The 27,023-nt window shown below is 38.8% G+C and overlaps 1 protein-coding gene across 9 annotated transcripts in view; it reads left to right on the top strand.

Moving 5' to 3' along the window:
• Window positions 1-4,616: 4,616 nt before the first annotated feature.
• Window positions 4,617-27,023, top strand: part of SEC24B (SEC24 homolog B, COPII coat complex component) — a 67,157-nt gene continuing 44,750 nt past the window's right edge. For 8 of the 9 annotated variants that reach the window (XR_002832267.1, XM_023764846.1, XM_006101372.3 and 5 more), the window contains exons 1-3: window positions 4,617-4,697; window positions 9,540-10,289; window positions 26,101-26,274. Coding sequence is in view for 8 of the 9 variants with exons in the window: in XM_023764846.1 (XP_023620614.1) it covers window positions 4,649-4,697; window positions 9,540-10,289; window positions 26,101-26,274 (973 nt within the window). In the remaining variant the exon portion in view is untranslated. The remainder of the gene's footprint in view (window positions 4,698-9,539; window positions 10,290-26,100; window positions 26,275-27,023) is intronic. The other variant, XM_023764845.1, reaches the window with a different exon arrangement.

Here is a 27,023-nt window from a genome sequence, read left to right as displayed (position 1 = left end):
AGTAAAAATTTGCATTTATTCTTTGTAGTGTAATAGGTCTATGGGTTTTGGCAAATGCATTCAACAAATATCTACTACTACAGTACTATGTAGAACAGTTTCAGCACCATAAAAAAGTCCTTATCTAATGCCCTTATAGTCATCCACCTTCTTCTCCACCAACCCTAGCAACTATTGCTCTGTTTTCCATCCCTGTCATTCTACCTTTCCCAGAATGCTATATAAATGGAACCACAAAATATGTAGTCTTTTGGGTCTGCTTTTTTTACTTAGCTACATTTATCCATGCAAGAATCAATCGTCTGTTCCCTTTTATAGCTATGTAGTATTTTATTGTATGTATGTATAGGGTTATTTATCTGTTTCTCTGTTGTTGAATATTTTGGTTGTTTCCAGTTTTTTTGTGATTATGAATAAAGCTTCTGTAAACATTCATGTAATGTTTTTGTGCGTATGTGTGTGTGAATACAAATTTTCATACTTTAAATATGTAGGAGTGCAGGGTCAAATAGTAAGTGTATGTTTAACTTTACAAAAAACTGCCAAACTATTTTCCAAGGTGCCTGTGCTATTTTGCATTCCCTCTAACAATGAATGAGAGTTCTGTTGAACCACACTGTTGTCAGTATTTATTATTAATAAATATTCTTGGGGAGAAACTTTGAAGTTACTATCCTGTTTGTCTTTAAATATTTTCCCACTAATTTTATTATTTTTTTCAGTGGCTCCTGTCTATAGTAATTATCAATGTGGAATTCTAATGGTGATTTTTCTTTTCTTCATTCTTTCTTTTATTGTTATTTGCGATTTCTCTGAAAGGAAGATTTGTCCCTTTTCTTCCATTGTAAAATCTAATCAATCATTTATAGTATTATGGACTCATGGATATTTATTTTAGTCTTTGGATTATAACCCAATATTTTTTATTTTAATCATTCTAATGGGTGTGTAGATGTAGCTCACTGTGGTTTTAATTTGCATTTCCCTCATAACAGGTTTATTTGCAACTTATATATCTTCCTTAGTGGTGATTTTTTTTTCCCCTTAGTGGTGATCTTTTCAGATCTTTCAACAATTTGTGGTTGAGTGAGTTGTCTGTTTTCTTACTTCCTTTATTGGATATGTGATTTGCAGGTATTTTCTCCTAGACTGTGGCATATTCTTTTAAAAATATATGTGTTTTTATTGATTTCAGAGAGAAAGGGAAAGGGAGAGAGAGATAGGAACATCAATGATGGCCTGGCTGATGTGGCTCAATGGTTGTATCTTGTGACTTTGTTAGCTTACTTTTAGTCTCTGCCATTTCTTTTGTAGATTCTTTGGAATTTACTATACAGTCATTTCATTCTGTAAATAAAGACAGTTTTGTTTCTTCCTTCCTAATCTGTATGCCATTTATTTCTTTTTCTTGCCTGACTGAAGTAGCTAGTACATCTTGAACGTTGTTGAATAGGAGTGGTGAATTGGTTTTTCTTCTTTAGTCTGTTCATAATGGTGAATTGTGTTGAATATATTTTCAAATGTTGAGACTGGAATAAACACAATTTGGTCATGATGTATTTTACTTTTTACATATTGCTAGGTTCTACTTGCTAATATTTTCTTCATACAATAATAGTATTTCATGAAGAAGCTTACAGCTAAGTTGAACAAGTGCTTTATCTCAAGATAATCTCTAAACTTTAGTATGCGATAGAGTTGCTTTATATTTATTACAATATTTTTATCACAGAGAATATGAAAAATGATCTATATTCCAGGGTTGAGATTTAATATAATTAATAATTTTTAATGCTTTATTTATGGTATTCTTATGTGAAACTGGCTTTTTTTTTTTTTTTAAGCTGTGAGTAGTGTCACTGCTTCAATTTGTGCCACAGGGCTAGCATGTTACCCATCATTGCTTTTATACCATTAGTACAAATGTCAACACAGTGAAAAAGTCAAATACCATTTGGTACTATTAAAAAAGTTGTTTAGCCCTAACCAGTTTGGCTCAGTGGATAGAGCGTCAGCCTGCGGACTCAAGGGTCTCAGGTTCGAGTCCGGTCAAGGGCATGTACCTTGGTTGCGGGCACATCCCCAGTAGGAGGTGTGCAGGAGGCAGCTGATCGATGTTTCTCTCTCATCGATGTTTCTAACTCTATCCCTCTCCCTTCTTCTCGGTAAAAAAATCAATAAAATGTATTAATAAAAAAAAAAGGTGTTTAATAGTTTTTACCTACAGATCTCCCAAGAGTTTTTGGTAATGCCAAGGTTCTATATATTACACTTTGAGAATTGCTGTTCAGTATCCTGACTGTATTAGTTTCCTATGGCTGTTGCAAAAAATGACCACAACCATGGTGGCTTAAAACAACAGTAATTTATTATCTCCCAGTTCTGGAGACTAGGAGTCTGAAATTAAGATGTTGGCAGGGCCACACTTTCTCTGTAGACTCTAGGGGAGAGTCTGTTCCTTGTCTGCTTCATCTTCACATTGTCTTCTTCTATGTGTCTTATAAGGATACATGTGATTGCATTTAGGGCCTGTTGAGATAATTCAGGAGAAGCTCCTCCTCTCAAGACCCTTCATTTATGTTCTTTCTCATATAACGTAAGGCTCATTCTTTTTCATATAAAATCATTTTTATGAGTTTTAGGGATTGGGAAGTAGAGATTATCTTTTGGGAGACCACTGTTTAACCCTTCTGACTACATGTATGTTAGAGTGTTTCTTATTGTCCCACTGGCCTCTTAAGTTTTATTTTTCTTCAGTCATTTTCTCTCTGTTTTCTTAAGTGGATCATTTTATTGATCAATCTTCAGGCTCATTGATTCTTTCTCTGGCATGCTGTTGAGGCCCTCTAACATTTTTTACAGTTTCCATTTTTAAAATAGTTTTCATTTCTCTGTTGATACTATCTGTTCATTTACTGATCTTTTTTTCAATTCTTTGAACATTTGTTTTTTCCCCTTTTTTGAACATATTATAATAGCTACTTTGAAGCCTTTGAGTGTTAAATTCAACTTCTGGGCCCACTCTGATTCTCTAGTCCAGTGATGGCGAACCTTTTGAGCTCGGCGTGTCAGCATTTTGAAAAACCCTAACTTAACTCTGGTGCCGTGTCACATATAGAAATTTTTTGATATTTGCAACCATAGTAAAACAAAGACTTATATTTTTGATATTTATTTTATATATTTAAATGCCATTTAACAAAGAAAAATCAACCAAAAAAATGAGTTCAGAGGTGACACGCGTGTCATAGGTTCGCCATCACTGCTCTGGTCTGTTCTTTTCTCTTCTTTCTCTTCTCTTCTCTTCTCTTCTCTTCTCTTCTCTTCTCTTCTCTTCTCTTCTCTTCTCTTCTCTTCTCTCCTTCCTTCCTTCCTTCCTTCCTTCCTTCCTTCCTTCCTTCCTTCTCTTTCTTCCTTTGCTTCCTTCCTTCCCTCCCTCCCTCCCTCCTTCCCTCTGTCCTTCTCTTTCTCTCTCTCTTTTTTCTTTCTTTCTTTCTTTCTTTCTTTTCTTTCTTTCTTTTCTCTCTCTCTCTCTCTCTCTCTCTCTCTCTCTCTCTCTCTCTCTCTCTCTCTCTCTCTCTCCTTTTTTTTTTCCTGCCTGTCTTTTATTCTGGGCATCTGGTGACTCTCCTGTGTTTTCACAATTAGGTTGCCACTAGGACCTGACCCAACAATTGTAACTGATAAGAAATTGCTTTTAGCAAAGTAAAGTAAATGAACACAGATTTACCTACAAAAATATTTATCACCATGTGGCTTAATGTTTTTTAAGAAATTGAAAACAACCAGTGGTCAAGTAATAGAGAATTTATTTAAAATTGATAAATCCATGTACTGGAATACTACTCAGACATTTAAAATGATAACGGAGAGATATTCAAGTCATGCTAAATAAAGAAATAATGTAAATGTTCATTATAAGCTCACTTTTGTTTAACTAAATTAGGCAGTTATATGAAAAAAGAAAATATTGGGTAGACATACATCAAAATGTTAATCACAGTTAATGTTTATTTCATCATTTTCTGTAAATATTTTTTTAAAATATATTTTATTGATTTTTTACAGAGAGGAAGGGAGAGGGATAGAGAGTTAGAAACATCGATGAGAGAGAAACATCGATCAGCTGCCTCCTGTACATCTCCTACTGGGGATGTGCCCGCAACCATGGTACATGCCCTTGACTGGAATCAAACCTGGGACCCTTCAGTCCGCAGGGCGATGCTCTATCCACTGAGCCAAACCAGTTAGGGCATTCTGTAAATCTTTTAGCAACAATTAAACATCACCTTTGTAATAAGAAAAATACTTCTAGAATTATTTTTCAAAAATTTGACTATCCATATATGTAACTAACTTATTCTCTTCATTATAACATCTGTTGCTATCCATTTTAGAAGTTATTAAGATACCAGATGTCTTTTCATTTATGTTGCAGAGTCATTTTGAAAACAAAGACCTACATCTAAATTATCCTAGAAAGCCAGTTATTGTCCCTTAGAAATTAGGAGCATTAATGAAATTTGGTAATACCTTAAAATGTTTATATAATTAGTGGGCCTAGGTTGGACACTGTTATTAATTCTCCTTTTCTCTTTATATTTTTCTGTTTTATAGCAGCATTCAGTAGGAATTTAATGCAAGCTGCATGTGTAATTTTAAATTGTCTGGAAGTCTCATTAAAATATCAAAAAGGAGTAAGTAAAATCAATTTAAATTTATCCAATTATCCCATTGTTTACAAAGTGTTATCACAAGATTGTAAAATTTGATTCTAGGATAAAGTTTGCCCTTAGTTGGAACCGAGGCTAGAATTCTATTGTTTAGGACAACTGACCAGGCTAAAAAAAGCCAGCCGGATTTAGTGTAGTGAGGAGCCACAGGTCATTGTTTAAAAGTATGGACTTAAGCCAGATACTTGATTCAAATCCCAGCCCCGTTACTTTCTATGATTGTGATTACTAAATGGCTTAATATCTGTGCCTCATTTATCTTATTTATAGAGTGAGTATAATGATACTGTTTACTTCTAGAGGCTGTGAGGAGGATTAAAGAAATGTGTGTGAAAGAAAAAGAAATGTTTGTGTGTGTGTATAGAGAGAGAACACACATTTAGAACAGTGAGTGCCATAGTGAAAATGTTTAATAATAGACTATTAACAAAATTAATGAAATGATTAATGTTAATTTTAATTATAACATTAATCATTTCATGTTAATTTTAATATATATATATTATATATATATAATTTTAATTATATATATATATATTAGGCAAAATGTTTCCTTGGGAGTTTGACCGACTGGGAGTTCGATCACTCACTATGACGTGCACTGACCACCAGGGGGTGGCATGGAATGAAGGGAGGCCCCAGCCGGCAGCCACTAGGGACCCTACCCATGCTTGAATTTCATGCACTGGGCCTCTAGTGATAAAATAAATGCCTTCTATGGTGATCTAAGATAAAAAAAATATTAAAGTGAAAGTATTAAAAGCATCAGAGGAAAACATAGGCATATAGTTTTATAATACTACTAGTGACCCAGTGCACGAAATTCATGCATGGGGAGGGGGGTTCCCTCAGCCCAGCCTGCACCCTCTACAATTGGGGACCCCTTGGGGGATGTTCGACTGCTGGTTCAGGCCTGATTAGGATCCCGCTGGCTCCTAATCGCTTGCCTGCCTGCCTGCCTGATCGCCCCTAACTGCCTCTTCCTGCCTGCCTGATTGCCCCAACCCCTCTGCCTGCCTGCCTGCCTGATCGCCCCTAACCTCTCTGCTTGCCTGCCTGATCACCCCTAACTGCCCTCTTCTGCCGGCCTGATCTTGCCCCTAACTGCTCTCCCCTGCCAGCCTGATCACCCCTAACTGCCCTCCCCTGCAGGCCTGATCTCGCCCCCAACTTGCCCTCCCCTGCTGGCCTGATCTCACCCCCAACGGCCCTCCCCTGCCAGCCTGATCGCCCCAACTGTCTCTGCCTCAGCCCCTCACCTCCCTGGCTTTGTCCGGAAGGAAGTCGGACGTCCGGAAGATGGCTGGTCGACCCGGTCTAATTAGCATATTACCCTTTTAGTATAGATAGATTATATAGGATAGGATTGCTTAAATGGAGGGAGGGAGCCTTTTTCAGCAGGAGGAGATGCTCTTGGCAGACAAAAATACACAATCCCTTTATCTGAACTGATAGCCAGCCATATGCACTATACTGCCAAACCAGTCATTAAGAAATTGAACTGCTTTCTTACACCTTACACCAAACAGCTGTTGCCCTTAAAACCCCTCCTCAGCCCCCACCTTAGGTTCTGCCTTTGCAGTTCACCCAGATTAGGTTCTGATTGGTTGGTTTCTATGCCAGTCAGTGGCTAAAGCTCCGCCTTCTAGGTAGCCATTGGCTCCTCGCACTTCACCCAAATTTGGTTCTGATTGGTTGGTTCCTATGCCAGTCAGCATCTCCGGGCCTATCTCCGGGTCTGATTAGAGAGGTGGGGCTGATCAGCAGCCGCCTCAGGCTGCTGGTGTGCGGGTTGAACTGCTGACCTCTCGGAGAGAGAGAGAGGCATGGCTGCTGGCGAGGCCCGGGGAGAAAGAGAGAGGCAAGGACTGATCAGCAGCTGCCACAGAGGCTGTGGATCTGACCCTACTTCTCTCTCCGGGCCTTGCCAGCAGCCTCGGCAGCTGCTGATCAGCCCCGCCTCTCTCTCTCCCCAAGAGGTCAGCAGTTCAACCCGCTTGCCAGTCCCCACCCACCCAAGCCTGCTGCGCGTGCAGCCTGGCGTTTGGTTGTCTCTTCAGTCGTTTTGGATGTTACAGACCCTGGCTTTTTTTATATATAGATGGGGAAGGTTCCACTCTAAGAATGATTTAAAAATTTATCAAGCAGCCTGCCCAGTTTGCTTCAGTGGTTGAGTGTTGACCCATAAACCAAGGGGTCACCAGTTCTAGTCCCAGTCTGGGCACATAACCTGCGTTGCGGGCAGATCTCCAGTAGGGGATGTACAGGAGGCAGTCCATCAATGTTTCTTTCTCATCGATGTTTCTATCTATCCCTCTTTCTTCCTTTCTCTCTAAAAATCAGTAAAAACGTATTATAAAAATTTATCAAACACGATTTTACTACATAATAGTCGAGATACTATAGCAAAAGATACCATGAATTAAGTCAAAAGACAAACAATAACCTGAGGGAAAATATATACAGCACATAAAATAAAAGGTTATTTTCTTAGTATGCAAGAGCATTCATAAATCATAAGGAAAACATAATGCTATGGAAAAGGGCAAATAACAGGAAGATATTTGATGGTTAAGAAATATTTGAGAAGATTCTCAGCATCACTGAAAAGTTAAGTACTGCACACAAAAATTTTTTTTTATTTATCAAATTGGCAAAGATTAAAATGCCACTCAGTGTTGGGAAAATGAGACATTCTTAAGCATTATTGATGGGAGGTGTAAATTTATAGATCTTTTTGGAGAGATATTTGGCAATAATGGTCAATTTTAAAAGCCCTGGCTGGTGTGGCTTGGTTGGTTGGACCATTATCCCATATGCAGAGGTTGTGAGTTTGATCCACAGTAGGGGTGTGTATATGAGGCAGCCCACCGATGTTTCTCTAACTAAGTAGTTCTCAACCTTCCTAATGCTGCTGGCCCTTTAGAACAGTTCCTCATGTTGTGGTGACCCTCAATTTCATTGTTACAAATTGAACATAATTAAAGCATAGTGATTAATCACAAAAACAATATGTAATTATATATGTGTTTTCCAGTGGTCTTAGGCGACCCCTGTGAAAGGGTCCTTTGACCCCCAAAGGTGTCACGACCCACAGGTTGAGAACCGCTGCTCTAACACGTCATTGTTACTTTCCCTTCCCCTGGGCGGATTGAAAAAAAAAAAGCACAAACCCTTTGAACCTCCAGTTTCACTTCTAGGAACTTATCCTACAAATTCATCAAAGAAGTTGACCTCATAAATATAAATTAGTTCACTCTCTGAAATAAATATCTGTCAATGGGGATTTAGTAAATAATATATCTCTACAATGAAATAGTATATAGAAGATCCTTAAGGTATCTAGGATATAGTAAGTTAAAAAAGTAAGTTGCAGAACTGTAATATGAAATGTGTGTTTAAAAAAGTATATATGCTTACTAGAGGCCTGGTGCAAAAAATTCGTGCACGGGGAGTGGGGGTGTCCCTCAGCCCGCCTGCACCCTCTCCAATCTGGGATCCCCTCACAATTTGGGACTGCTGGCTTCTAACTACTCGCCTGCCTGCCTGATTGCCCCTAACCGCTTCTGCCTGCCAGCCTGATTGACGCCTAACCCTAATCCCAACTGCCTTCCCCTGCCAACCCGATTGCCCCCAACTACCCTCCCCTGCCAGCCTGGTTGCTCCCCACTGCCCTCCCCTGCCAGCCATCTTGTGGCGGCCATCTTGTGATGACGTCACACGAGGGTGCAACGCCACCTAGGCTTTTATTATATAGGATATATACATCGCATATTATGTATTCATTGGTAGGATACATAAGAAACCATTAGCCCTAGCTAGTTTGGCTCAGTGGATAAAGTGTCAGCTCATGGACTGAAAGGTCCTGGGTTCGGTTCTGGTCAAGGTCACATACCTTGGTTGCAGGCTCGATCCCTGGCCCTGGTCAGGGCATGTGTGTGGGAGGCAACCAAATGATGTGTCTCTCTCACATTGATGTTTCTCTCTCTGTCTCTCCCCCTTCCCTTATTCTCTCTAAAAATCAATGGAAAAATACACTCAAGTGAGGATTAATAATTTAAAAAAAGAAACCATTAGCACTGGCTATGTTGCTACTTTCATAGTTTTATTAAAAAGGTATACAAAGATTTGAACTTCTTCTAAGCTGGTGTTAGTTATCAATTACAGCATAATAAAATACTCCAAACTTAGCAACTTAAAACAACAAATATTTAATCTCATAGTTTCTGAGGGACATGTACTTGGAAATGGCCTACCTGAGCGGTTCTGTCTTAGGGTCTTACGAGATTGTAATCAAGCTGTCACCTGGGATGTAGTTATGTCAAGATGAGTAGGTAGGAAGAATCTGCTTCCATGCTCATTCATGTGGTTGTTGGCAGGCCTCAGTTTCTCTTTGGCTGTTGACCAGAGAGTTTAATTCCTCACCACATGGACTTCTCTGTGGGGCGCATCACTATTTGGCAGGTTTGTTCTTCCTGATTAAGTGATCCAAGAGAAAGAGCCAACACCCACGGCTAGGCAAACGTTGGAAGTGATAGACCATTCATTACTTTTGCTATATGGCATTGGTCACACAGACCAATTCTGATACTTTGTGGGAGTGTGTGAATACCAGGAGGAAGGATCGTTGGAGGCCATTTTGGAGACTAGTTATCACAGTGGATCTATAACAGTATATATCTATCTTTTGAAACAATTTGTGATTATGGAGAAGTAAATTAATTGGGCAACATTTAGATGGGATCTGTGCTTAAAAATTAGTTATCTCCTTACCAATCCCTGTAAATATTTGCTTTTCTTTTTCAGGTCCAGCACAGAATCAAATGCAGATTCCATCTGGTTATGGAGTGTATCCTCAAAACTATAGTGCTCCCTCAGGACATTGCTTTCAAGGACCTGGGAAAATGACCTCATTGCCGTTGGATGACCAGCGTGGTGATTACTACTCTGGTCTCTATACAGTACCCACACAAAATGTGGTGACTCCTAAAACTACAAACCAACAACCAGGAGCACAGCAGATTTATGGCAGAGTTCCTCCTGCCCCTCACAATGTGGGGTCCACTCCAGAATATTTCCAAGGTGCCGCATCATCAGCATCTCATTTGTATACGAGTGCCTCCCAGCCATACTCCTCTCCTGTGAATCATTATAGTGGTCCAGCTATGTACTCTGCCAACTCTTCTGCTGTTTCTCAGGGATTTCCCTCCACTTGTGGTCACTATGCTGTGTCAACTGTTTCTAATGCTGTGTATCCTAGTGTTTCATATCCCTCTCTGCCTGCTGGTGAGCCATATGGGCAACAAATGTTTACCTCACAGAATGCTTCAACTGTCAGACCAGTCAGAGATAATTCATTTTCTAGTCAAAATACCGCTCTCAGCCATCCATCACCACTTCCACCTCCACCATCACAACAGTACCACCAGCAGCAGAGTCTTTCAGGATACAGTACTCCCTCATGGTCAGCTTCAGGCCCTCCGTCAACTCAAGACAATCTCGTTCGAAACCACACTGGTTCCCTGACTCCAGCCAACAACAACCCAACAAACACCGGTAGGTTGAATGAAAAGTTCACCAAAGCATGGCTGAAAACCAGTGCGTTTCCAACCAGGTTTTTATTTGCATGAAAGTTAGAGATGATATTGCCTAATGGAAAAATTGGAAATTAGCTCACTTAATTAATTAATTTGCTTTATTTCTTGTAGTATTTTGCATCACCTTCCTGGGCCCTTTCCCTTCACCCAACCATCTGCCTCATGTTCCTTGACATGATTGGGATCTCAGTCAATATTTCTGGATTTATTTTATGCTTCTGCAGTAATTGTCTTCAATGTGAGTTAGATATAGGGCAAATGGAAGGGTCCATTTGGGGATATGCTTTGTTAGTCACTACACACACACACACACACACACACACACACACACACAATAATTCAACTTGGGACAGTTACTATGCCAGCCAGAGCCCAACTCACTTTAGAAAAGATAATGGGCTGCAATACACAATACTAGTTTCTCTTTGTTGGTGCCTACTGGTGACTTTAACAGAAGATGTATTTCCTACACATTAAAGCTGATGTATATTTTTATTTACAAATTGGTAAGTTAGGATAAAGGATGGGGAACAAGAGAAGAGATGCATGAACAATACCCTTTAGTTAGTCATTCTGACATTCCTAAACCAAGATGTAGTTCAATTTATTAGTTTAAAAATTATAAATGTAAGTATGTAGTCTTTTTAGTGTGGGGTTTTCCATAGCCTATCCTCATTTTAATCCAATTTGTGAACTTGAACTTCACAAAACATGCTCTTGAACTGAATGAAAACATATAGGAAGAATGGGAATTGGTAAAGCTGTATTTTTTGAATGATGTCCTTAGATTGTACATCAAAATCTGGATAGCCATATGTTAGGGCTATTGTAGGAAAATATGTTTTTATCGATTTTTTAGAGAGAGAGGAAAGATGAAGGTAGAGAAAGAGAAACATCAGTAAGAGAAGAACATCATTGATCGGCTACCTCCTGCACATACCCCTACTAGGGATCAAGCCTGCAACCCAGGCATGTGCCCTGACCAGGAATCAACTGGCAAATTCTTGGTTCCTGGGTCGATGCTCAACAGCTGAGCCACATTGGCCAAGCTAGAAAAGTAGTCCTTCCTGGGCAATTAGGGCACATTTTTAAATATAAAACCAGACCTATAGAATATTAGACCTGAATTGTACGCTTGAGATTATCTTTTCTTTCATTGCTATGTCATTTAGAAACACTTTTTAGCTTTTCAAGCAACTAATAGTGGTTTAAACAAAGAAGGTGTTTTTCTCACTAAGCAGTCTAGGGGAATTCAGTATATCCAGATCTCTTCAGTATCTCTTCTGTCTTCCCACTCCACCATTCTTAGCATGGTTGTTTGTAGACGAACAAGATAGCATCTGTACCTGTAGACATCAAGTCAGAGTTAAAAGCATTGACTGATTCTTGCATAAGTCAACTTAAAGCATTGTCACAGTTCTCAAAACTGGCTGTGCACCAGAATCACTTGCACAGATTGTGATCTTCACCCCCAGCTTACTGAACTAGACCAGAATCTCCTGGATAATCTTGGGAATCTATAACTCTGGCTTGATCTCAAGGGATGCCTAGTAACAATCCAAATTCTACTGTAGTCCTTCACTTTCGTTTTATACCTGAGGAAAGCTATCCAAGTTGGGATGCTTGTGGTCATTAATGTTAGAAACAAGCTTGTCCTGGAGCTCAGTTTCTTCTAATTCTCAGTCTGCCCTTCTCAGAACCAGTGCTTTCTGTCCCCTAGAAATTCTGTTTTCTTTACTCTTTCAGTAGTCCTTTTACAGGTCAGCTTATCTAAGGTCCCTCTGACTTAAGGATTTTGTGACTTTCATAACAAAAAATGAAATACAGGTAATTCCTTCCTTTTTTAAAAAAATACATTTTTTATTGATTTCAGAGAGGAAGGAAGAGGGAGAGATAGAAACACCCACGATGAGAGAGAATCATGGACCGACTACCTCCTGCAAGTCCTGCCCTGGGGATCAAGCCCACAACCTGGGCATGTGCCCTTGACCAGAATTGAACCTGGGGCCTTTCAGTTCGCAGGCCGACGCTCTATCCACTGAGCCAAATCAGCTAGGGTGTTAATTCCTGTCTTATTTCTGAGATGGTACCCTGGATGGAATCAATTTATACTGACATGTAGGATCAGGGAAATATGGGACCACTTGGCTGATGAACAGAATACCTACTTGGAAAGAGCTTTATCATTGAAAAAAATATTGAATAAAGAGTAGGAATTTACAAAATTACCTTCTATTTAAACAACTGTATGAATTGGTTCTTTAGGCAGAGAGATGGGATATATTTTCGCTCTTTTAATCCCAGTACTATACTGTGAAAGCCATAATAAATATAATTTTAGGAGTTAATTTGTGTAGCCCTAACTGTTTTGTGCTCAGTGGTTAGAGCATCAGCCCTCAGACTGAAGGGTCTTGGGTCCAATTCCAGTCAAGAGCACGTACCTTGGTTGCAGACTGGATCCCCGGCCCTGCACATTGATGCTTCTCTCTGTGTGTCTCTCTCCCTTCCTCGCTCTAAAAAAAAAGGAAATAATTTCCTCAGGTAGGATTAGCAAAAAAAGAGGAATTTGTGTTAAGTGTGTGTATTTTTTTGCCCTGGCTCGTGTTGCTCAGTGGTGAGAGTGCTATCCTGTGCATTTGGTGCTTCAGTTCGATTCCAGATCAGGGCACATACCCAGGTTGCAGGTTGGATCCTCAGTCGGGACACATGGGTGAGGCAACAGTGGATGTCTCTCTTTGTTTCTCTCCCTCCCTGCCTTCTCCCTTCCCCACGCTCTCTCTGGAATCAATGGAAAAAATGTCCTTGGGTGAGGATTTTTTTTAAAGTGTTTTTGTTTCTTTGCTTTTTTAAACTTTTAGATTGTTAAATTACTTTTTTAAAAAAATATATTTATTGATTTTTTACAGAGAGGAAGGGAGAGGGATAGAGATTTAGAAACATCGATGAGAGAGACACATCAATTAGCTGCCTCCTGCACACCTCCTACTGGGGATGTGCCCACAGCCAAGGTACATGCCCTTGACTGGAATCAAACATGGGACCTTTCAGTCCGCAGGCCAACGCTCAATCCACTGAGCCAAACCGGTTAGGGCTGTTAAATTACTTTTAAATAGTTCAGGGGTTGACAAATATGTCAAGTTAATATGACCATTTCAAAACAAATAAAGAGGTCACTTTAAATCTATTTTAAGATTAAATATTACAGAAGTTCCCAAACTTTCTCAGGTGATGTATCTCAGTATTTTTTCCATAGTATCCCAAGTAACTTTAGTGGTAATAGTTCATAAGGTATTTGACAGATGGCACTGTGTTTCTATTAAAAACTTAAAAATTTCCTTCAAACTCTTGAGTTTGTTTAAATACAAAGTTTGGGAACCATGGAAATACTGATTTTAATTTTCTAGAAAGACAGGCGACTTAATTGTTTTGGAACTCTTAAATTATTATCAGATTAAAATTAGAATCTTAGGTATTAAACATAGTTTTGTGTGAAATTCAACTTTTGAGTAATTGACAAAATGATTCCATTTTTAAGTTACTTGATGATACTAGTTTCATTTATAAGCATAGTAAAACTTCTTAAGCAATTTGTAAAGGATTGGAGATCCAAAAGCATAAGTCTGAGTTAAGTGATTATAAAAAATAAGCCGTTACTTTTTTAGGCAGTTGATGAATTCATATTCAAAAACATGGAATAAAAAGACCTTTAAATGTTATTTCATTTGCCTCTTTATTTTAGAAAATCATGTTAGTATAATTTAGCACTAAAGCTTCAGATTATTTTATTAAAATGTATCCCAAGTATGCATGTTTTGGATGCTATGTTTGGTTATTAACTTAGAATGAAATTTTGGCTAGTAGGCCATTAAAATTTTTTTAAGCTGTCGCTATAATTCAGATTATCAAAGTTCAGAAGCTCTTTTTTAGCTTTAGGTGAAGTTGGTTGAGTGTGTGACTTTGATATATAAAGGTACCTTTTTTTGACAGCAAGATGAATACTGAAACTCTGTAGATTAAAGTCATTTTCTTAAATTTTTTTATTCTTTGTTTTAAAATTGTATTTATTTTTTTCAATTACTGTTGGTATTCAGTTTATATTAATTTCAGGTGTGCAGCATACCAGTAGTGGTTAGACATTTATATAATTTACGAAGTGATCGCTACCCCCCCACTCTAACCCCCCCTCCCGCCCCAAAAGACTAGTATTCACCTGGTACCATACATTGTTATTACAATATTATTGACTGTATTCCCTATGCTGAACTTTACATCCTCATGACTGTTTTTGTAACTATCAATTTGTGCTTCTTAATCCCTTTTAAGTTTTTCAACCAGCCCCCAAACCCCACCCATCTGGCAACCATCAGTTTGTTCTCTGTATCTAAGTCTGTTTTGTTTTTTCTTGTTTGTTTTGTTCTTTAGATTCCACATATAAGTGAAAACACATGGTATTTGTCTTTCTCTGCTTTACTTATTTTACTTAGCATAATAACCTCTAGGTCCACCTATGTTGTCACAAATGATAAGATTTCTTTCTTTTTTATGGCTTAATATTCCAGTGTATATATGCACCACATTTTCTTTATTTAATCTTCTGTTGATGGGCACTTAGATTGCTTCCATATCTTGGCTATTGTAAATAATGCTGCAGTGAACATAGGACTGCATATATCTTTGCAAATTAGTGTTTTGGATTTCTTCAGATAAATGCCCAGAAGTGTAATATGTGGGTCATAAGGTAATTCTATTTTTAATTTTGTGAGCAACCTTTATACTGTTTACCATAGTGGCTGCACCAATTTGCAATCCCACCAACAATGCACAAGGGTTCCTTTTCTACATAACCTTCCCCAATAATTACTGTTTGTTGATGAATGATGATAGCCATTCTGACAGGTGTGAGTTGATACCTCATTGTGGTTTTGATTTGCATTCTTCTGATGATTAGTGACATTGAGCATCTTTTCATATGTCTATTGGCCATCTCAATGTCCTCTTTGGAGAAGTGTGTATTCAGGTCTTCTGTCCATTTTTTTTTCTTTTCTTTTTTTAATTAATCCTCACGAGAGGATTTTTTTTTCCCATTGATTTTTAGGGAGTGGAAGTGAGGGACTAGGGGGAAAGAGAGAAACTTTGATGTGAGAAGGACACATCAATTGTTTGCCTCCTGCACACACTCCAACAGGGGCTGAGGATTGAACCTGCAACTTAGGCTGCAACCCAGGCATGTGCCTTTGGCCAGGATTTGAACCCATGAGCCAGGGTATCTTCTGCCCATTTTTTTTTTTTAAATATATTTTATTGATTTTTTACAGAGAAGAAGGGAGAGGGATAGAGAGTTAGAAACATCGATGAGAGAGAAACATCCATCAGCTGCCTCCTGCACGCCCCCCAGTGGGGATGTGCCCGCAACCAAGGTACATGCCCTTGACCGGAATCGAACCTGGGACCCTTGAGTCTGCTGGCCGACGCTCTACCACTGAGCCAAACCGGTTCGGCTCTGCCCATTTTTTAATTGGGTTGTTTATTTTTGGGTGGTAAGTTGTATGATTTCCTTATAAATTTTGTAAATTAACTGCTTATTGGATTTATCATTGGCGAATCTCTTCTCCCAATTGGTAAGTTGTCTTTGTGTTTTGTTGATGATTTCCTTTGCTGTGCAAATACTCTTTAGTTTGATGCAGTCCCATTTGTTTATTTTTTATTTTGTTTCCCTTGCCTGAAGAGATATATCAGAAAAAAATATATTATTAAGAGGCGGTGTCAGAGAGTTTACTGCCTATGTTTTCTTTGAGGAGTTCTATGGTTTTGGGTCTTACATTTAAGTCTTCAATCTATTTCTGAGATTTTTGGTGGTCTTTCCTTTTTTCATGTATCAGTCTAGTTTTTCCAATACCATTTATTGAATAGACTATCTTTATTCCATTGTATATTCTTGCCTTTTTTGTTATAGATTAATTGACCATATAGGCTTGGGTTTATTTCTGGACTCTCTATTTTGCTCCATTTCCATTCTGATTATTATAGCTTTGTAGTATAGTTAGAATTAAGTTGGCGTGATACCTCCAACTTTGTTCTTTCTCAAGAGTGCTGTGGCTATTTGGGGGTCATATGTGGTTCCATATAAATTTTAGAATTATTTTTTCTATTTCTGTGAAAAATGCCATTGGTATTTTGATAGGGATTGCATTACATCTGTAGATTGTTTTGGGTAGTATGGACATTTTAGTGATGTTAATTCTTTCTTTCCATGAGCATGGTATATGAAAAAGCACATCATTTTTAAAATCAGCAAGATAAATCTTGTTGCCAAGACCTAGAATTTTGTCAGAAAAATTATTCTTATTAAAATTATTTTTACTAAGTCTTGCTTAACTAGGATCACATATTGACAGCATATTACAAAATAATACTGTGATTAATTACAATTTTATAAAACAAGAACCAGTTAAAAGCCACTTATAAAATAATAATAAACATTTACATATTCATTGTATAAAAATCTACAGCATACATGACACTAACATAATCACTGCTAAGGTAATATCATATGTATTATCTTAGAGTGGTGATATCCCTAAGGAAAAGCAAAATAAATACCTGTAGGAGATGATTATCTAGACAAAGAAACCCAAGTTAGAAATAAATTAGAAAACTACATTAGAAGTATAAATAGTACAGTAAAGAGATTATTTTCATCTTTGGAAACTTGTGAAGTTGCAGAGTTGCAACCTGAGAGTACAATTTCGCTCCTTACACTCTTCTTCAGTTTTTCCAAAGCTACTCTTGAACCTTATCATCTTTCTTCAACTTTGTACCTCCCAATTGTACATTTTTCTACATTTACTCCTTCTCTAAGCTCAGAATATGAGATGATGATCTATGTGAACACTTCCTTCAGATCTTGGCTTTTTTGTTTATCTGGTCTCGTGTGTCAATTTTCTACGTTCTGCTGGGCTGTACCATTACAAAGGTGAGAGGAGTTGATGGAAGAAAAACTTAAGCTTGGTCCTGTGTGGTCCAGCAGCCATCAGTTTTAAGCAAGATGGTGACACTGTCAGATTTATATTTCAGAACTTTCTTCTATGAGCAGTGTGATAGATAGACTGGAGTAGGAAGAACTTGGAGAGAAGAATAAAGCTAGGGTGAAATTACTAAAATTATCTAGGTGAAGGATGATGAATTAGGCTGATACTCCTTTACTAGTAAATATAAGGCAGATGACAGAGGTGATTTTAAGGATTTGTTGATATAGTTTATAACGGAAATGGAAGAATAAAAGATGTCTTTTAAATTTTCTAGCTTACACAACTTGAATAGATGGTAGTGTATTAGCTAAGAATTTAATTTCCCTAGATTCAAAAGAACATTATGCGAAGCAGCTATAGGAACTAACTAGGGAACTACCTTAATTACCCTTCTCCCCCAAATTAATTATTCTTAAATTACGAGTTGTCTCTAAATATCCCATATAGTGTAGCAGATAATTTTTCATAATGCCAGTTTTATAAACTATCTTTTGCAGTCAAATTCTATTTTGAAAGGGCAATTTATTTTGGGGGCGGGGGGGCTGGCATGCATTTATGGTCCTTGATGTTTGTAGAACTTTTCACCATTCACTTGGCAAATATTTGAAAGCCAACTATATGACAGGCATTGTTTTAATGCTAGCTGGGAGATAAAATAGTGAGTAAAAACACTTGATCCTTATGCTCAAGAAGTTTGCAAATCTGTGTGGGGAAGCAAACATTATTCAAATAAATACAAATGAATGTAAATTGCTATTATTATTTATTGTGAAACAAGAGATATTGTGGTGCTTAGCGAGTGTACTTAAGTATATGTGGGCTACTAGTCATGAAGCTTAAGGAAATTTCCCATGATATTTGACACTTGAGCAGCAGCCTGAAGGGTGAATTCTCCATGTATAAAATAAATTACATGTAGAATAAATGTTGAAATGCAAAGACAACACTTTAAAATATAATAAACTACCTCTGGAACCTTGGAGTGGGGAAAGGTTTCTTAAGGACAACAGACAATGCTAGCCATAAAGAATAAGCATGGTCGATGTGACTAATTTCTAAGAACTATTTTAGTTACTTTATTAAAAAATTAACTTTTCCATTATGAAAATAATAAAGATTATGTAAACATGTTCTTGGAAAATACAGATTAGCAAATGCAAGAGAATAAAAGTCATCTATTATATCACTACCCTGAGAAAAAGTGTTAGCATTTTGATAGTTTTTAATAGTTCTGTTAATGTGCATACTATTTTTTACATAATTATGATTTATACAGAATACATACATTTATATTTTCTGTATTTTAAAAATATTTTTAAAAATTAATAATGAATTCATAATAATGGCAGAAAAGTTGAAAATTGGAGAAAAATTATAAAGAAAGAAAAAGTTTACCCAGAATCTACTTACCCAGAATTAAGCACAATTATTATTAAGGTTATTTTCTCATAGCCTTTTTTTGGTATTTGTTGCCATTTTATTATTCATATTTTTGCTCTTTTTTCTTTTTCTTACAGAAGACCCTTTAACATTTCATATAATACTCTGTTAGCTTTTTCTTGTCTGGGAAGCTCTTTATCTGTCCTTCAATTCTAAATGATAGCTTTGCTGGGTAAAGTAATCTTGATTGTAGGTCTTTGAATATTTCTTGCCACTCCTTTCTACCCTGCAAATTTCTGTTGAGAAAGCACTGGTAGTCTTAATTGGAGCTCCCTTGTAAGTAATTGTTTTTCTCTTGCTGCTTTTAAGATTCTCTCTTCATCTTTAACCTTTTGCATTTTAATTATGATGTGCCTTGGTGTGGACCTCTTTGATTTTATTCTATTTGGTACTCTCTGCACTTCCTGGACTTGTATGCCTATTTCCTTCACCAAATTAGGGAAGTCTTTTTTTTTTTTTTTTTAAATAACCATGTTGATTTCAGAGAGGGAGAAAGATAGAAATATCAATGATGAGAGAGAATCATTGATTGGCTGCCTCCTGCACACCCCCTACGAGGGATTGAGCCTGCAGCCAGGCATGTGCCCTCGACCTGAATCGAACCTGGGACCCTTCAGTCCACAGGCCGATGCTCTACCCATTGAGCCAAACTGGCTAGGGCTGTCATTTTTTTAAATTAGAGGCCCAGTGCACAAAATTCATGGGTAGGATCCCCAGGCCTGGCCGGCAATCAGGGCTGATCGGGGCCTTCTGGCTGCCAGCCGGGGCCTTCCTTTGTTCTGTGCCACCCCTTGGTGGTCAGCGCATGTCATAGCAAGCAATTGAACTCTGGGTCTCCCGGTCGAACTCCCGAGTGGACAATTTGCATATTAGGCTTTTATATATATTTTTAATAGGTTTTCAGTTGCTTGTTTTCTGCTTCTGACATGCCCATAATGCAAATGTTGGTACTCTTGAAGTTGTCCTAGAGCAGTGATGGCGAACCTTTTGAGCTCAGCATGTCAGCATTTTGAAAAACCCTAACTTAACTTTGGTGCTGTATCACATATAGAAATTTTTTGATATTTGCAACCATAGTAAAACAAAGACTTATATTTTTGATATTTATTTTATATATTTAAATGCCATTTAACAAAGAAAAATCAACCAAAAAAATGAGTTCGCGTGTCAGAGGTTCGCCATCACTGTCCTAGAGGCTCCTTACACTCTTCTCACTTTTATTTTATTCCTTTTTTTTCTTTTTGCTATTCTGATTGGGTGTTTTTTTGCTTCCTTATATTACAAACCGCTCATTTGATTCTTGGCTTCATTTTTGCTACTGTTGATTCCCTGTAAATTATTCTTCATTTCAGTTAGTTCATTCTTCATTTCTGACTGGACTTTTCTTATTATACTAGAGGCCCGATGTATGAATTTGTGCACCGGTGGCATCTGGCCAGTCCACCCCAATTGGACCGGGCAGGCCAGGGGGAGGGACCTCAGATGGCCAGCCGGGGAGAGGGGCTAGCCTGGGGGAGGGGCTGTGGGCAGTTGAATTCACGGCTGAACCTGGTTGAGTGGACAATTTGCATGCTAGCTTTTTATTATATAGGATTATTAATGATTTCAGAGAGGCAGGGAGAGGGAGAGAGAGATAGAAACATTAATGATGAGAGAGAATCATTGATAAGCTGCCTTCTGCATGTCCCCCACTGGGGATTGAGCCTGCAACCTGGGTATGTGCCCTGACCAGAAATTGAACCATGATCTCTTGGTTCATAGATTGACACTCAACCACTGAGCCGTACCAGCTGGACTGACTGGTCTTTTTTAATGCTGTTGAGATTTTCACTAAATTCATTGAGCATCCTTAGAGCCAATGTTTTGAACTCTGCATTTAGTTGATTGCTTGTCTCTATTTGTTTAGTTCTTTTTTAAAAAAATATATTTTATTGATTTTTTACAGAGAGGAAGGGAGAGGGACAGAGAGTTAGAAACATCGATGAGAGAGAAACATCCATCAGCTGCCTCCTGCACACCCCCTCCTGGGGATGTGACCGCAACCAAGGTACATGCCCTTGACTGGAATCGAACCTGGGACCCTTGAGTCCACAGGCTGATGCTCTATCCACTGAGCCAAACCGGTCAGGGCCATTTTGTTTAGTTCTTTTTCTGGAGTTTTGTTTTCTCATTTGGGACATGTTTCTTTGTTTCCTCATTTTGGCAGCCTCCCTGTGTTTGTTTCTATATATTAGGTAGAGCTGTTATGTCTTCTAGGCTTGGTAGAGTGGCCTAGTATAGTAGGTATTCTGTAGGGTTCAGTGGCCTTGATCACCCAAGCTGGGCACTCAAGGTGCCCCCCCCACCCCTATGTGGGCTGTGTACACCCTCCTCTTGTAGTTGAGCCTTGATTGCCATTGGCATGCCAATTGGAGGGATTTACCCCAGGCAAATCAGCTGCAAGAATTGGCTCTGACCACTGACCACTGGACCTCTGACTACCTTGGAAGATCAGCTATGCAGGGGCCGACCTCACTGAGCAGGACTTACTTCAGTGGGGCTCTGGTGCCTGCTGAGTCCACTCCTTAAAGTGTGTCCCTTGTGAAGGTGGTTGGGTGATGATGCTTTGATGTCGTTTGAAGCTTTCCACAGGGTGTGCTGGTTCTGGGGCCTCCCGGAAGGAGCAGGCCAAAGTCAGTTATTGCCTGTGTTCTGCCTGGGGCCATGTGACATGGGCTACAAAGCAATCTGCAGGTGGCTGCTACATGTGCGTGCCTGCTACTTGTACTGGGCTTAGAGGTGCCCAGGCTTGGCCATGCTGGGCGCATTTAGCAAGAGGTATGGGGCATGCTAAGGCCAGATGCTGCTTGAGAGATTTTTAGGAAAATGAAGCATGAGCAAGGCAAGATCATTAGGAAAATGAAGCATGAGCAAGGCAAATAGTGTGAGCCAGGTTGATGGAGTCTCATTTATGGCACCTGCCTGCCAGCTGGGTGAGGGGGGGAGGGGGAAGGGGAGCTCATCAAAGGAACATTGGCCTCTGCCATCACCCATCACTTCTGTCTGGGAGAAAGCTGCTCCCCTAGCTCTTGCCCTGATGTGAGACAATTCAGTTCCTCCCCATATGCCTCTGGTGCCTTTCAAACTGCTGCCCCAGCACTGGAGTTCAGAGAAAGAAAGTCTGAGGAAGTCCTTGTGCAGACCCTTTAAGAGGAACTGCCTGGGACTCCAGCAGTCCTCCATCTCCCTCAGCCCAATCCCAGCTGATTTTTATTTTTTTATTTATTTAATTTATTGATTTTAGAGAAAGAGGAAGGGAGGAGAGAGCGAATCGATTTATTGTTCCACTTATTTATGCATTCATTGGTTGATTCTTATATGTGCCCTAACCAGGGATCAAACCCACAACCTTGGCATATTGGGACAACTCTCTAACCAGGGCAGTCCCTGCTGGCTTTTACAGCAGAAGTTATGGGGACATCTCTTCTTGGTACTGCAACCCTGGGCTGTGGGGCCCGGTGTGGTGTTGAGACCCCCTTGCTCCTCACGGGGTACCTCTGCAGCCAGGATACCTCTTCTAATTTTTTAAAATTTTATTTTAGTGAATTTTATAGAGAGAGGAAGGGGAGAGAGGAAGAGAGAGAAACTTTGATTGGCTGCCTCCTGCGCACCCCCTACCAGGGATCCAGCTCACAACCCCGGGCTTGTGCCCTGACCTGCAATTGAACCAGCAACCTTTCCATGCATGGGACACTGCTGAACCAACAGCCACATCAGCCAAGACTCCCTCCCAATTTTTATCTGCCACATGTGGATGTGGTACCAGCCCATTAGGCATCTACTCCCCTCCTACCAGTCTTGATGTGGATGCTTCTTTAATTCCCTAGTTGTAGGACTTCCATTCAGTCAGATTTCAGGCAGTTCTGAATACGGTTTTCTGTAGTTTAGTTATAATTTTTAATGTGGTTGTGGGAGGAGGCAAGTACCGAGTTTGCCTACACTGCCGTCTTAACAGGAAGTCAAGAACTTTTCTTTGTTAAAAGACAATATAGCCCTAGCCAGTTTGGCTCTGTGGATAGAGCATCAGCCTGCGGACCAGTGTCCCGGGTTTGATTCCGGTCAAGGGTATGTTCCTTGGTTGCAGGCTCCTCCCTGGCCCTGGCACTGGACAACCTAAGGGGAAAAAAGCATGAACAAGTATTTGACAGAAAATTAAATGAAACATACTCATCCTCATTAATAATTAGGGAAAGCAAATTAAAACTAGAATGGACTGTCTTTTTTAAAATTTTATTTATCCTCACCTGAGGATATGTTTATATTGATCTTTTAGAGAGCGAGGAAGGCACAGAGAGAAAGAAACATCTATCGGTTGCCTCCCCTACATGCCTTAATGGGATTGAACCCACAACCTAGGTATGTGCCCTGACTGGGAATTCAACCCACAACCTTTGGTGTATCGGATGACACTTCAACAAAATGAGTATCCAGCCAGAGCCAAGATAAAACTTCTAAATATGGTCAGCAAAGCCCTGAGTGAGCTTAAGTCCCTAGCCTCATCCTGCTGTGGTTCTCCTCTGGCTTCTAGGGTCTTCTTTCAATCTCTGGAACTTGACTTTCTCCTTCCTATTTAAGGGGAATGTAATTAAACTCTCCCTTTGATGTTACAAACTTTTTCTTTAATAAAACAATACAAATAAAAGTTTATATGATACATACATATGTATGAACATATTTATGTATGCATATTTAAAAGCATAATAAATGAAATACTCATTAACTCACACATACAGATATCTCTAAACCAAGCATGTCAAACTCGCAGCCCAGGAGCCGCACGCGGCCCACAATGAATATTTTTGCGGCCTAGACGATATAATGGTATGTGAGAAATGTTTTAATAAAATTTCGTAACTTAATTTTTACAATATCCTGTTATTCATAATTATTAATAATGAACTACAACGTTCACTAATGATTGATTACTATAATCATGTTTCATTCATTTCCCTTAAGCACCTTATGCGCAGAGGCACCATTTCTCTCCACTAATACTAGCAGTGAATATTTTAGCAGCCGATTGCCACATCGTTAGTCTTGGACTGACTTGTTTGGTGTGTGCAACAGAAAATATTTTGCTTTCAGATAACAAGAAAAGTAGGTTTATTTGCGTTATGCTTATTGTGCAGTTTCTGGTGAGTTAATGTTCAAGAAAATTAATTTTTATTAAAATGTTCTATTATTTTATGTTAATGATTACTCATTTATTTCAGCCCTTTGTATTCAGCATGGCTCTATCGAAATAAACCTACATTTCTATGAAAATTGAAGCTTTTGTTTTTGCGGCCCACATAAACTTAAACCTTGTTTATTTGGCCCGTGTTAGCCTTTGAGTTTGACATGCTTGCTCTAAACATTATTTTGCTTGTTTTTGTTTTAGCTTTATAAAAATAGTACACTGCATGTATTCTTCAGTCACTTCCTATGTTACATTTCTGGAGTTCATTCTTTCATCATTTTCACTGCTGTTCAGGAGTCCATTGGAAGGACATACTTTACTTATTCCTTCCATTATAAATGGACTTTTGGGTTTCCAATTTTTTGTTTTCACAGACAGCGCTGCTATGAATGAATATTCATGAACATGTCCCTGGTGCAGATGTGCAGAGTTTCTCAAAGTGTGTGCCACGGCTTGAATGGGTGTAGAGAATGCAGGAAGAGTTGAGCAATCTTCTTAGCTCTGCAGCAGCCCATAGGAAAAGAGCTCTTTGGCCTGCCTAGGGAGCAGAGTAGTCCCTTTAGTCCCATGTTCCAAACAAATGTCATCATTTGCTGTAAGTGTTAACGTATCTAAATCAGGTAGAGGTACTCCTAAGTCTTCCTATTTAAAGTGTAGTCTACTGGCCAGCAACCCTCAAACTTGATAAAAATGTAGCATCTTAGGCCAGGCTGTACTAGACTTGGTGAATCAGAACCCGCATTTTAATAAGACCCCAGGTGACTCATGCACAAAGTTTGAATAATATTCCTCTACTAGTGGCCCGTTGCAAGAAGATTCGTGCAATAGGTCTTCCTTCCCCTGGCAGCCAGCACCGGTTTTCCTCTGGCCTTTCGTTAGGCCGCAGCAGCAAGGCTTGGCTTCTCTGCTCCGGCTGCTCCCAGCCCCTCCTTTTTTTTTTCAGCTCTTCAAGCGGAGGCCAGGGCTGGCTGGAAGCCTGGGTTGCCCCCAGTGACCCAAGCTCCCAGCCACTCCTTGAGCGGAGCCCAGGGCAGGCTGGAATCCTGGGTCACCCCCAGCAACCCAGGCCCCCATCCCCTCCTTGAGCGTAGTCCAGGGCCAGTGGGAAGCTTGGCTTCCTCCGTCACCGGGAGCAACCCGAGTCTCCTCCTCACTCCAGCTCCATGGCTGCTGCCATCTTCAGTTGTCTTCAGTCTTCGGTCTGCATATGCAAATTAACTGCCATCTTTGTTGGATTAATTTGCATAGTCACTCTCATTGGCTGGTGGGTGTGGTGGAGTGACAGAGTGATGGTTAATTTGTATGTTTCTCTTTTATTATATAGGATGTGTGCGTGTGTGTGTGTGTGTGTGTGTGTGTATACCACATTTTATCTATTCATCTATTGTATGTTTACACATATACACACATAGCGTGCGTGTATATAGATGTATATATAATCACATTTTCTTTATCTAATTATCCATTAGGAGACACTTAGGTTGTTATGTTATCTCTCAGTTGGCTGAAGATTATCCTCTAGGTCAAGCAATTTGAGCTGTCAACAAAGGCCCACTGTGGATCACATGAACCTTATTCTAGAAGTCAAGCCTAGTGTTATCATCAGACTCTTAGAAATGAGGCATCTGATTAGAAACAGCAAATGAGAAGTGTTTACACTACACTGATACAGTTGACAGTACAAAAAGATCTGAGCTGGTACTAGGAACATTTGTGGAGTTCATGAGCCACATTACTGCAGAAGCAAATACTTCCTTTCATCTTCCTATCTGAGATACTGTTGCATAGTAATTAATAATAGTGATCATTAATTAGTAAAGAAAAACTTTTGGATTTACTTTTTTTAAGAAGGTAAGAAATGAATTAGGAAATTTTTTATTAAAGACTGGTAAACATTTGGTGATTACATTTTCAGGGTGTTTTTTTAAAAATTTCTTTGAACTACCTTATTTTCTAGATGTAGATATACAAGATAAATGCGATGCTACTGAAGTTTCTATAAGAACTTCAGATAAACTACATTCTTTAGTATTTTAATATATTTCAAGTTTATTGTTGTGGATGAAATAGAGTCTTCTCTTCAGTTGCAGATTCTTTATCCTGTCCTGTTACACAAAATGTTCAGCCTCCCAAGTCCAGCCCAGTGGTATCCACTGTTGTGTCAGGAGCCTCGTCAGCAAGATTACCTCCTACTGCAAATCACCTCGTTGAACCTGTGGCCTCAGTTCCACAGCCATCAGAGCTGTTACAACAGAAAGGTATTGGAGAAATTCATTATACTATATATGTAGCACACGTATACACACATACTGATTAAAATAGGTAGGCAAACTGGATAACCAGAATTTTTTAAAATATGAAAAAAAGTAATTTATAAATCTCAATTCCAACACAACTATTTTCTTTTTCACATATTAACGTTTAGTCTCTATGAATTTATATTTTGTATAATTGTAATCATAGTTTAAATACTATTTTGTATTTACAGTTACTAAATTATTCACAGTTCTTCATTTATGTACATAGTCTTTATAGTCATTCCTGGCTAATAATTCATTGTGTCATTGTATTATAATTTACTAATCCATCCCTCTATTGTGGAAAATTTATTTCCTACTTTTTAAAGGTTATTATAGTTTCTTTTATAATAAAGTGCTCAAGATTTCCTTATTTAGTGTATTTCCATATCCTATATGATGATTTCTGTGCTTTGTTAATGGAAAGTAGCTTTTGACCTAATTTTGAGAATGAGAGGGGTGAAAATGAAATTGTACCCCACATTCCCAGCATTGACAAACAATACAGTTTGTTTGTTTGTTTGCTTGTTTAATATTCTCCATGTGTTAAATAAGTGACAGGCAACTAAATTATGTTATTTTGACCCTCTTTTCCCACATTGTCTTTTCTTTTGGCAGTATTTGTGATTATTTCCTGTCTGGCTAAAATTCCAAATCTACTTTTGGTTCAGGTTAACATACTGTATTTTTCATTTGATAACTGAACTATT

This window comes from Myotis lucifugus, unplaced genomic scaffold (assembly GCF_000147115.1).
Source record: "Myotis lucifugus unplaced genomic scaffold, Myoluc2.0 scaffold_353, whole genome shotgun sequence".
NCBI lineage: Eukaryota > Metazoa > Chordata > Mammalia > Chiroptera > Vespertilionidae > Myotis > Myotis lucifugus.
Note: the sequence above shows the minus strand (reverse complement) of the source record. Positions and strands in the feature narration are given on the sequence as shown.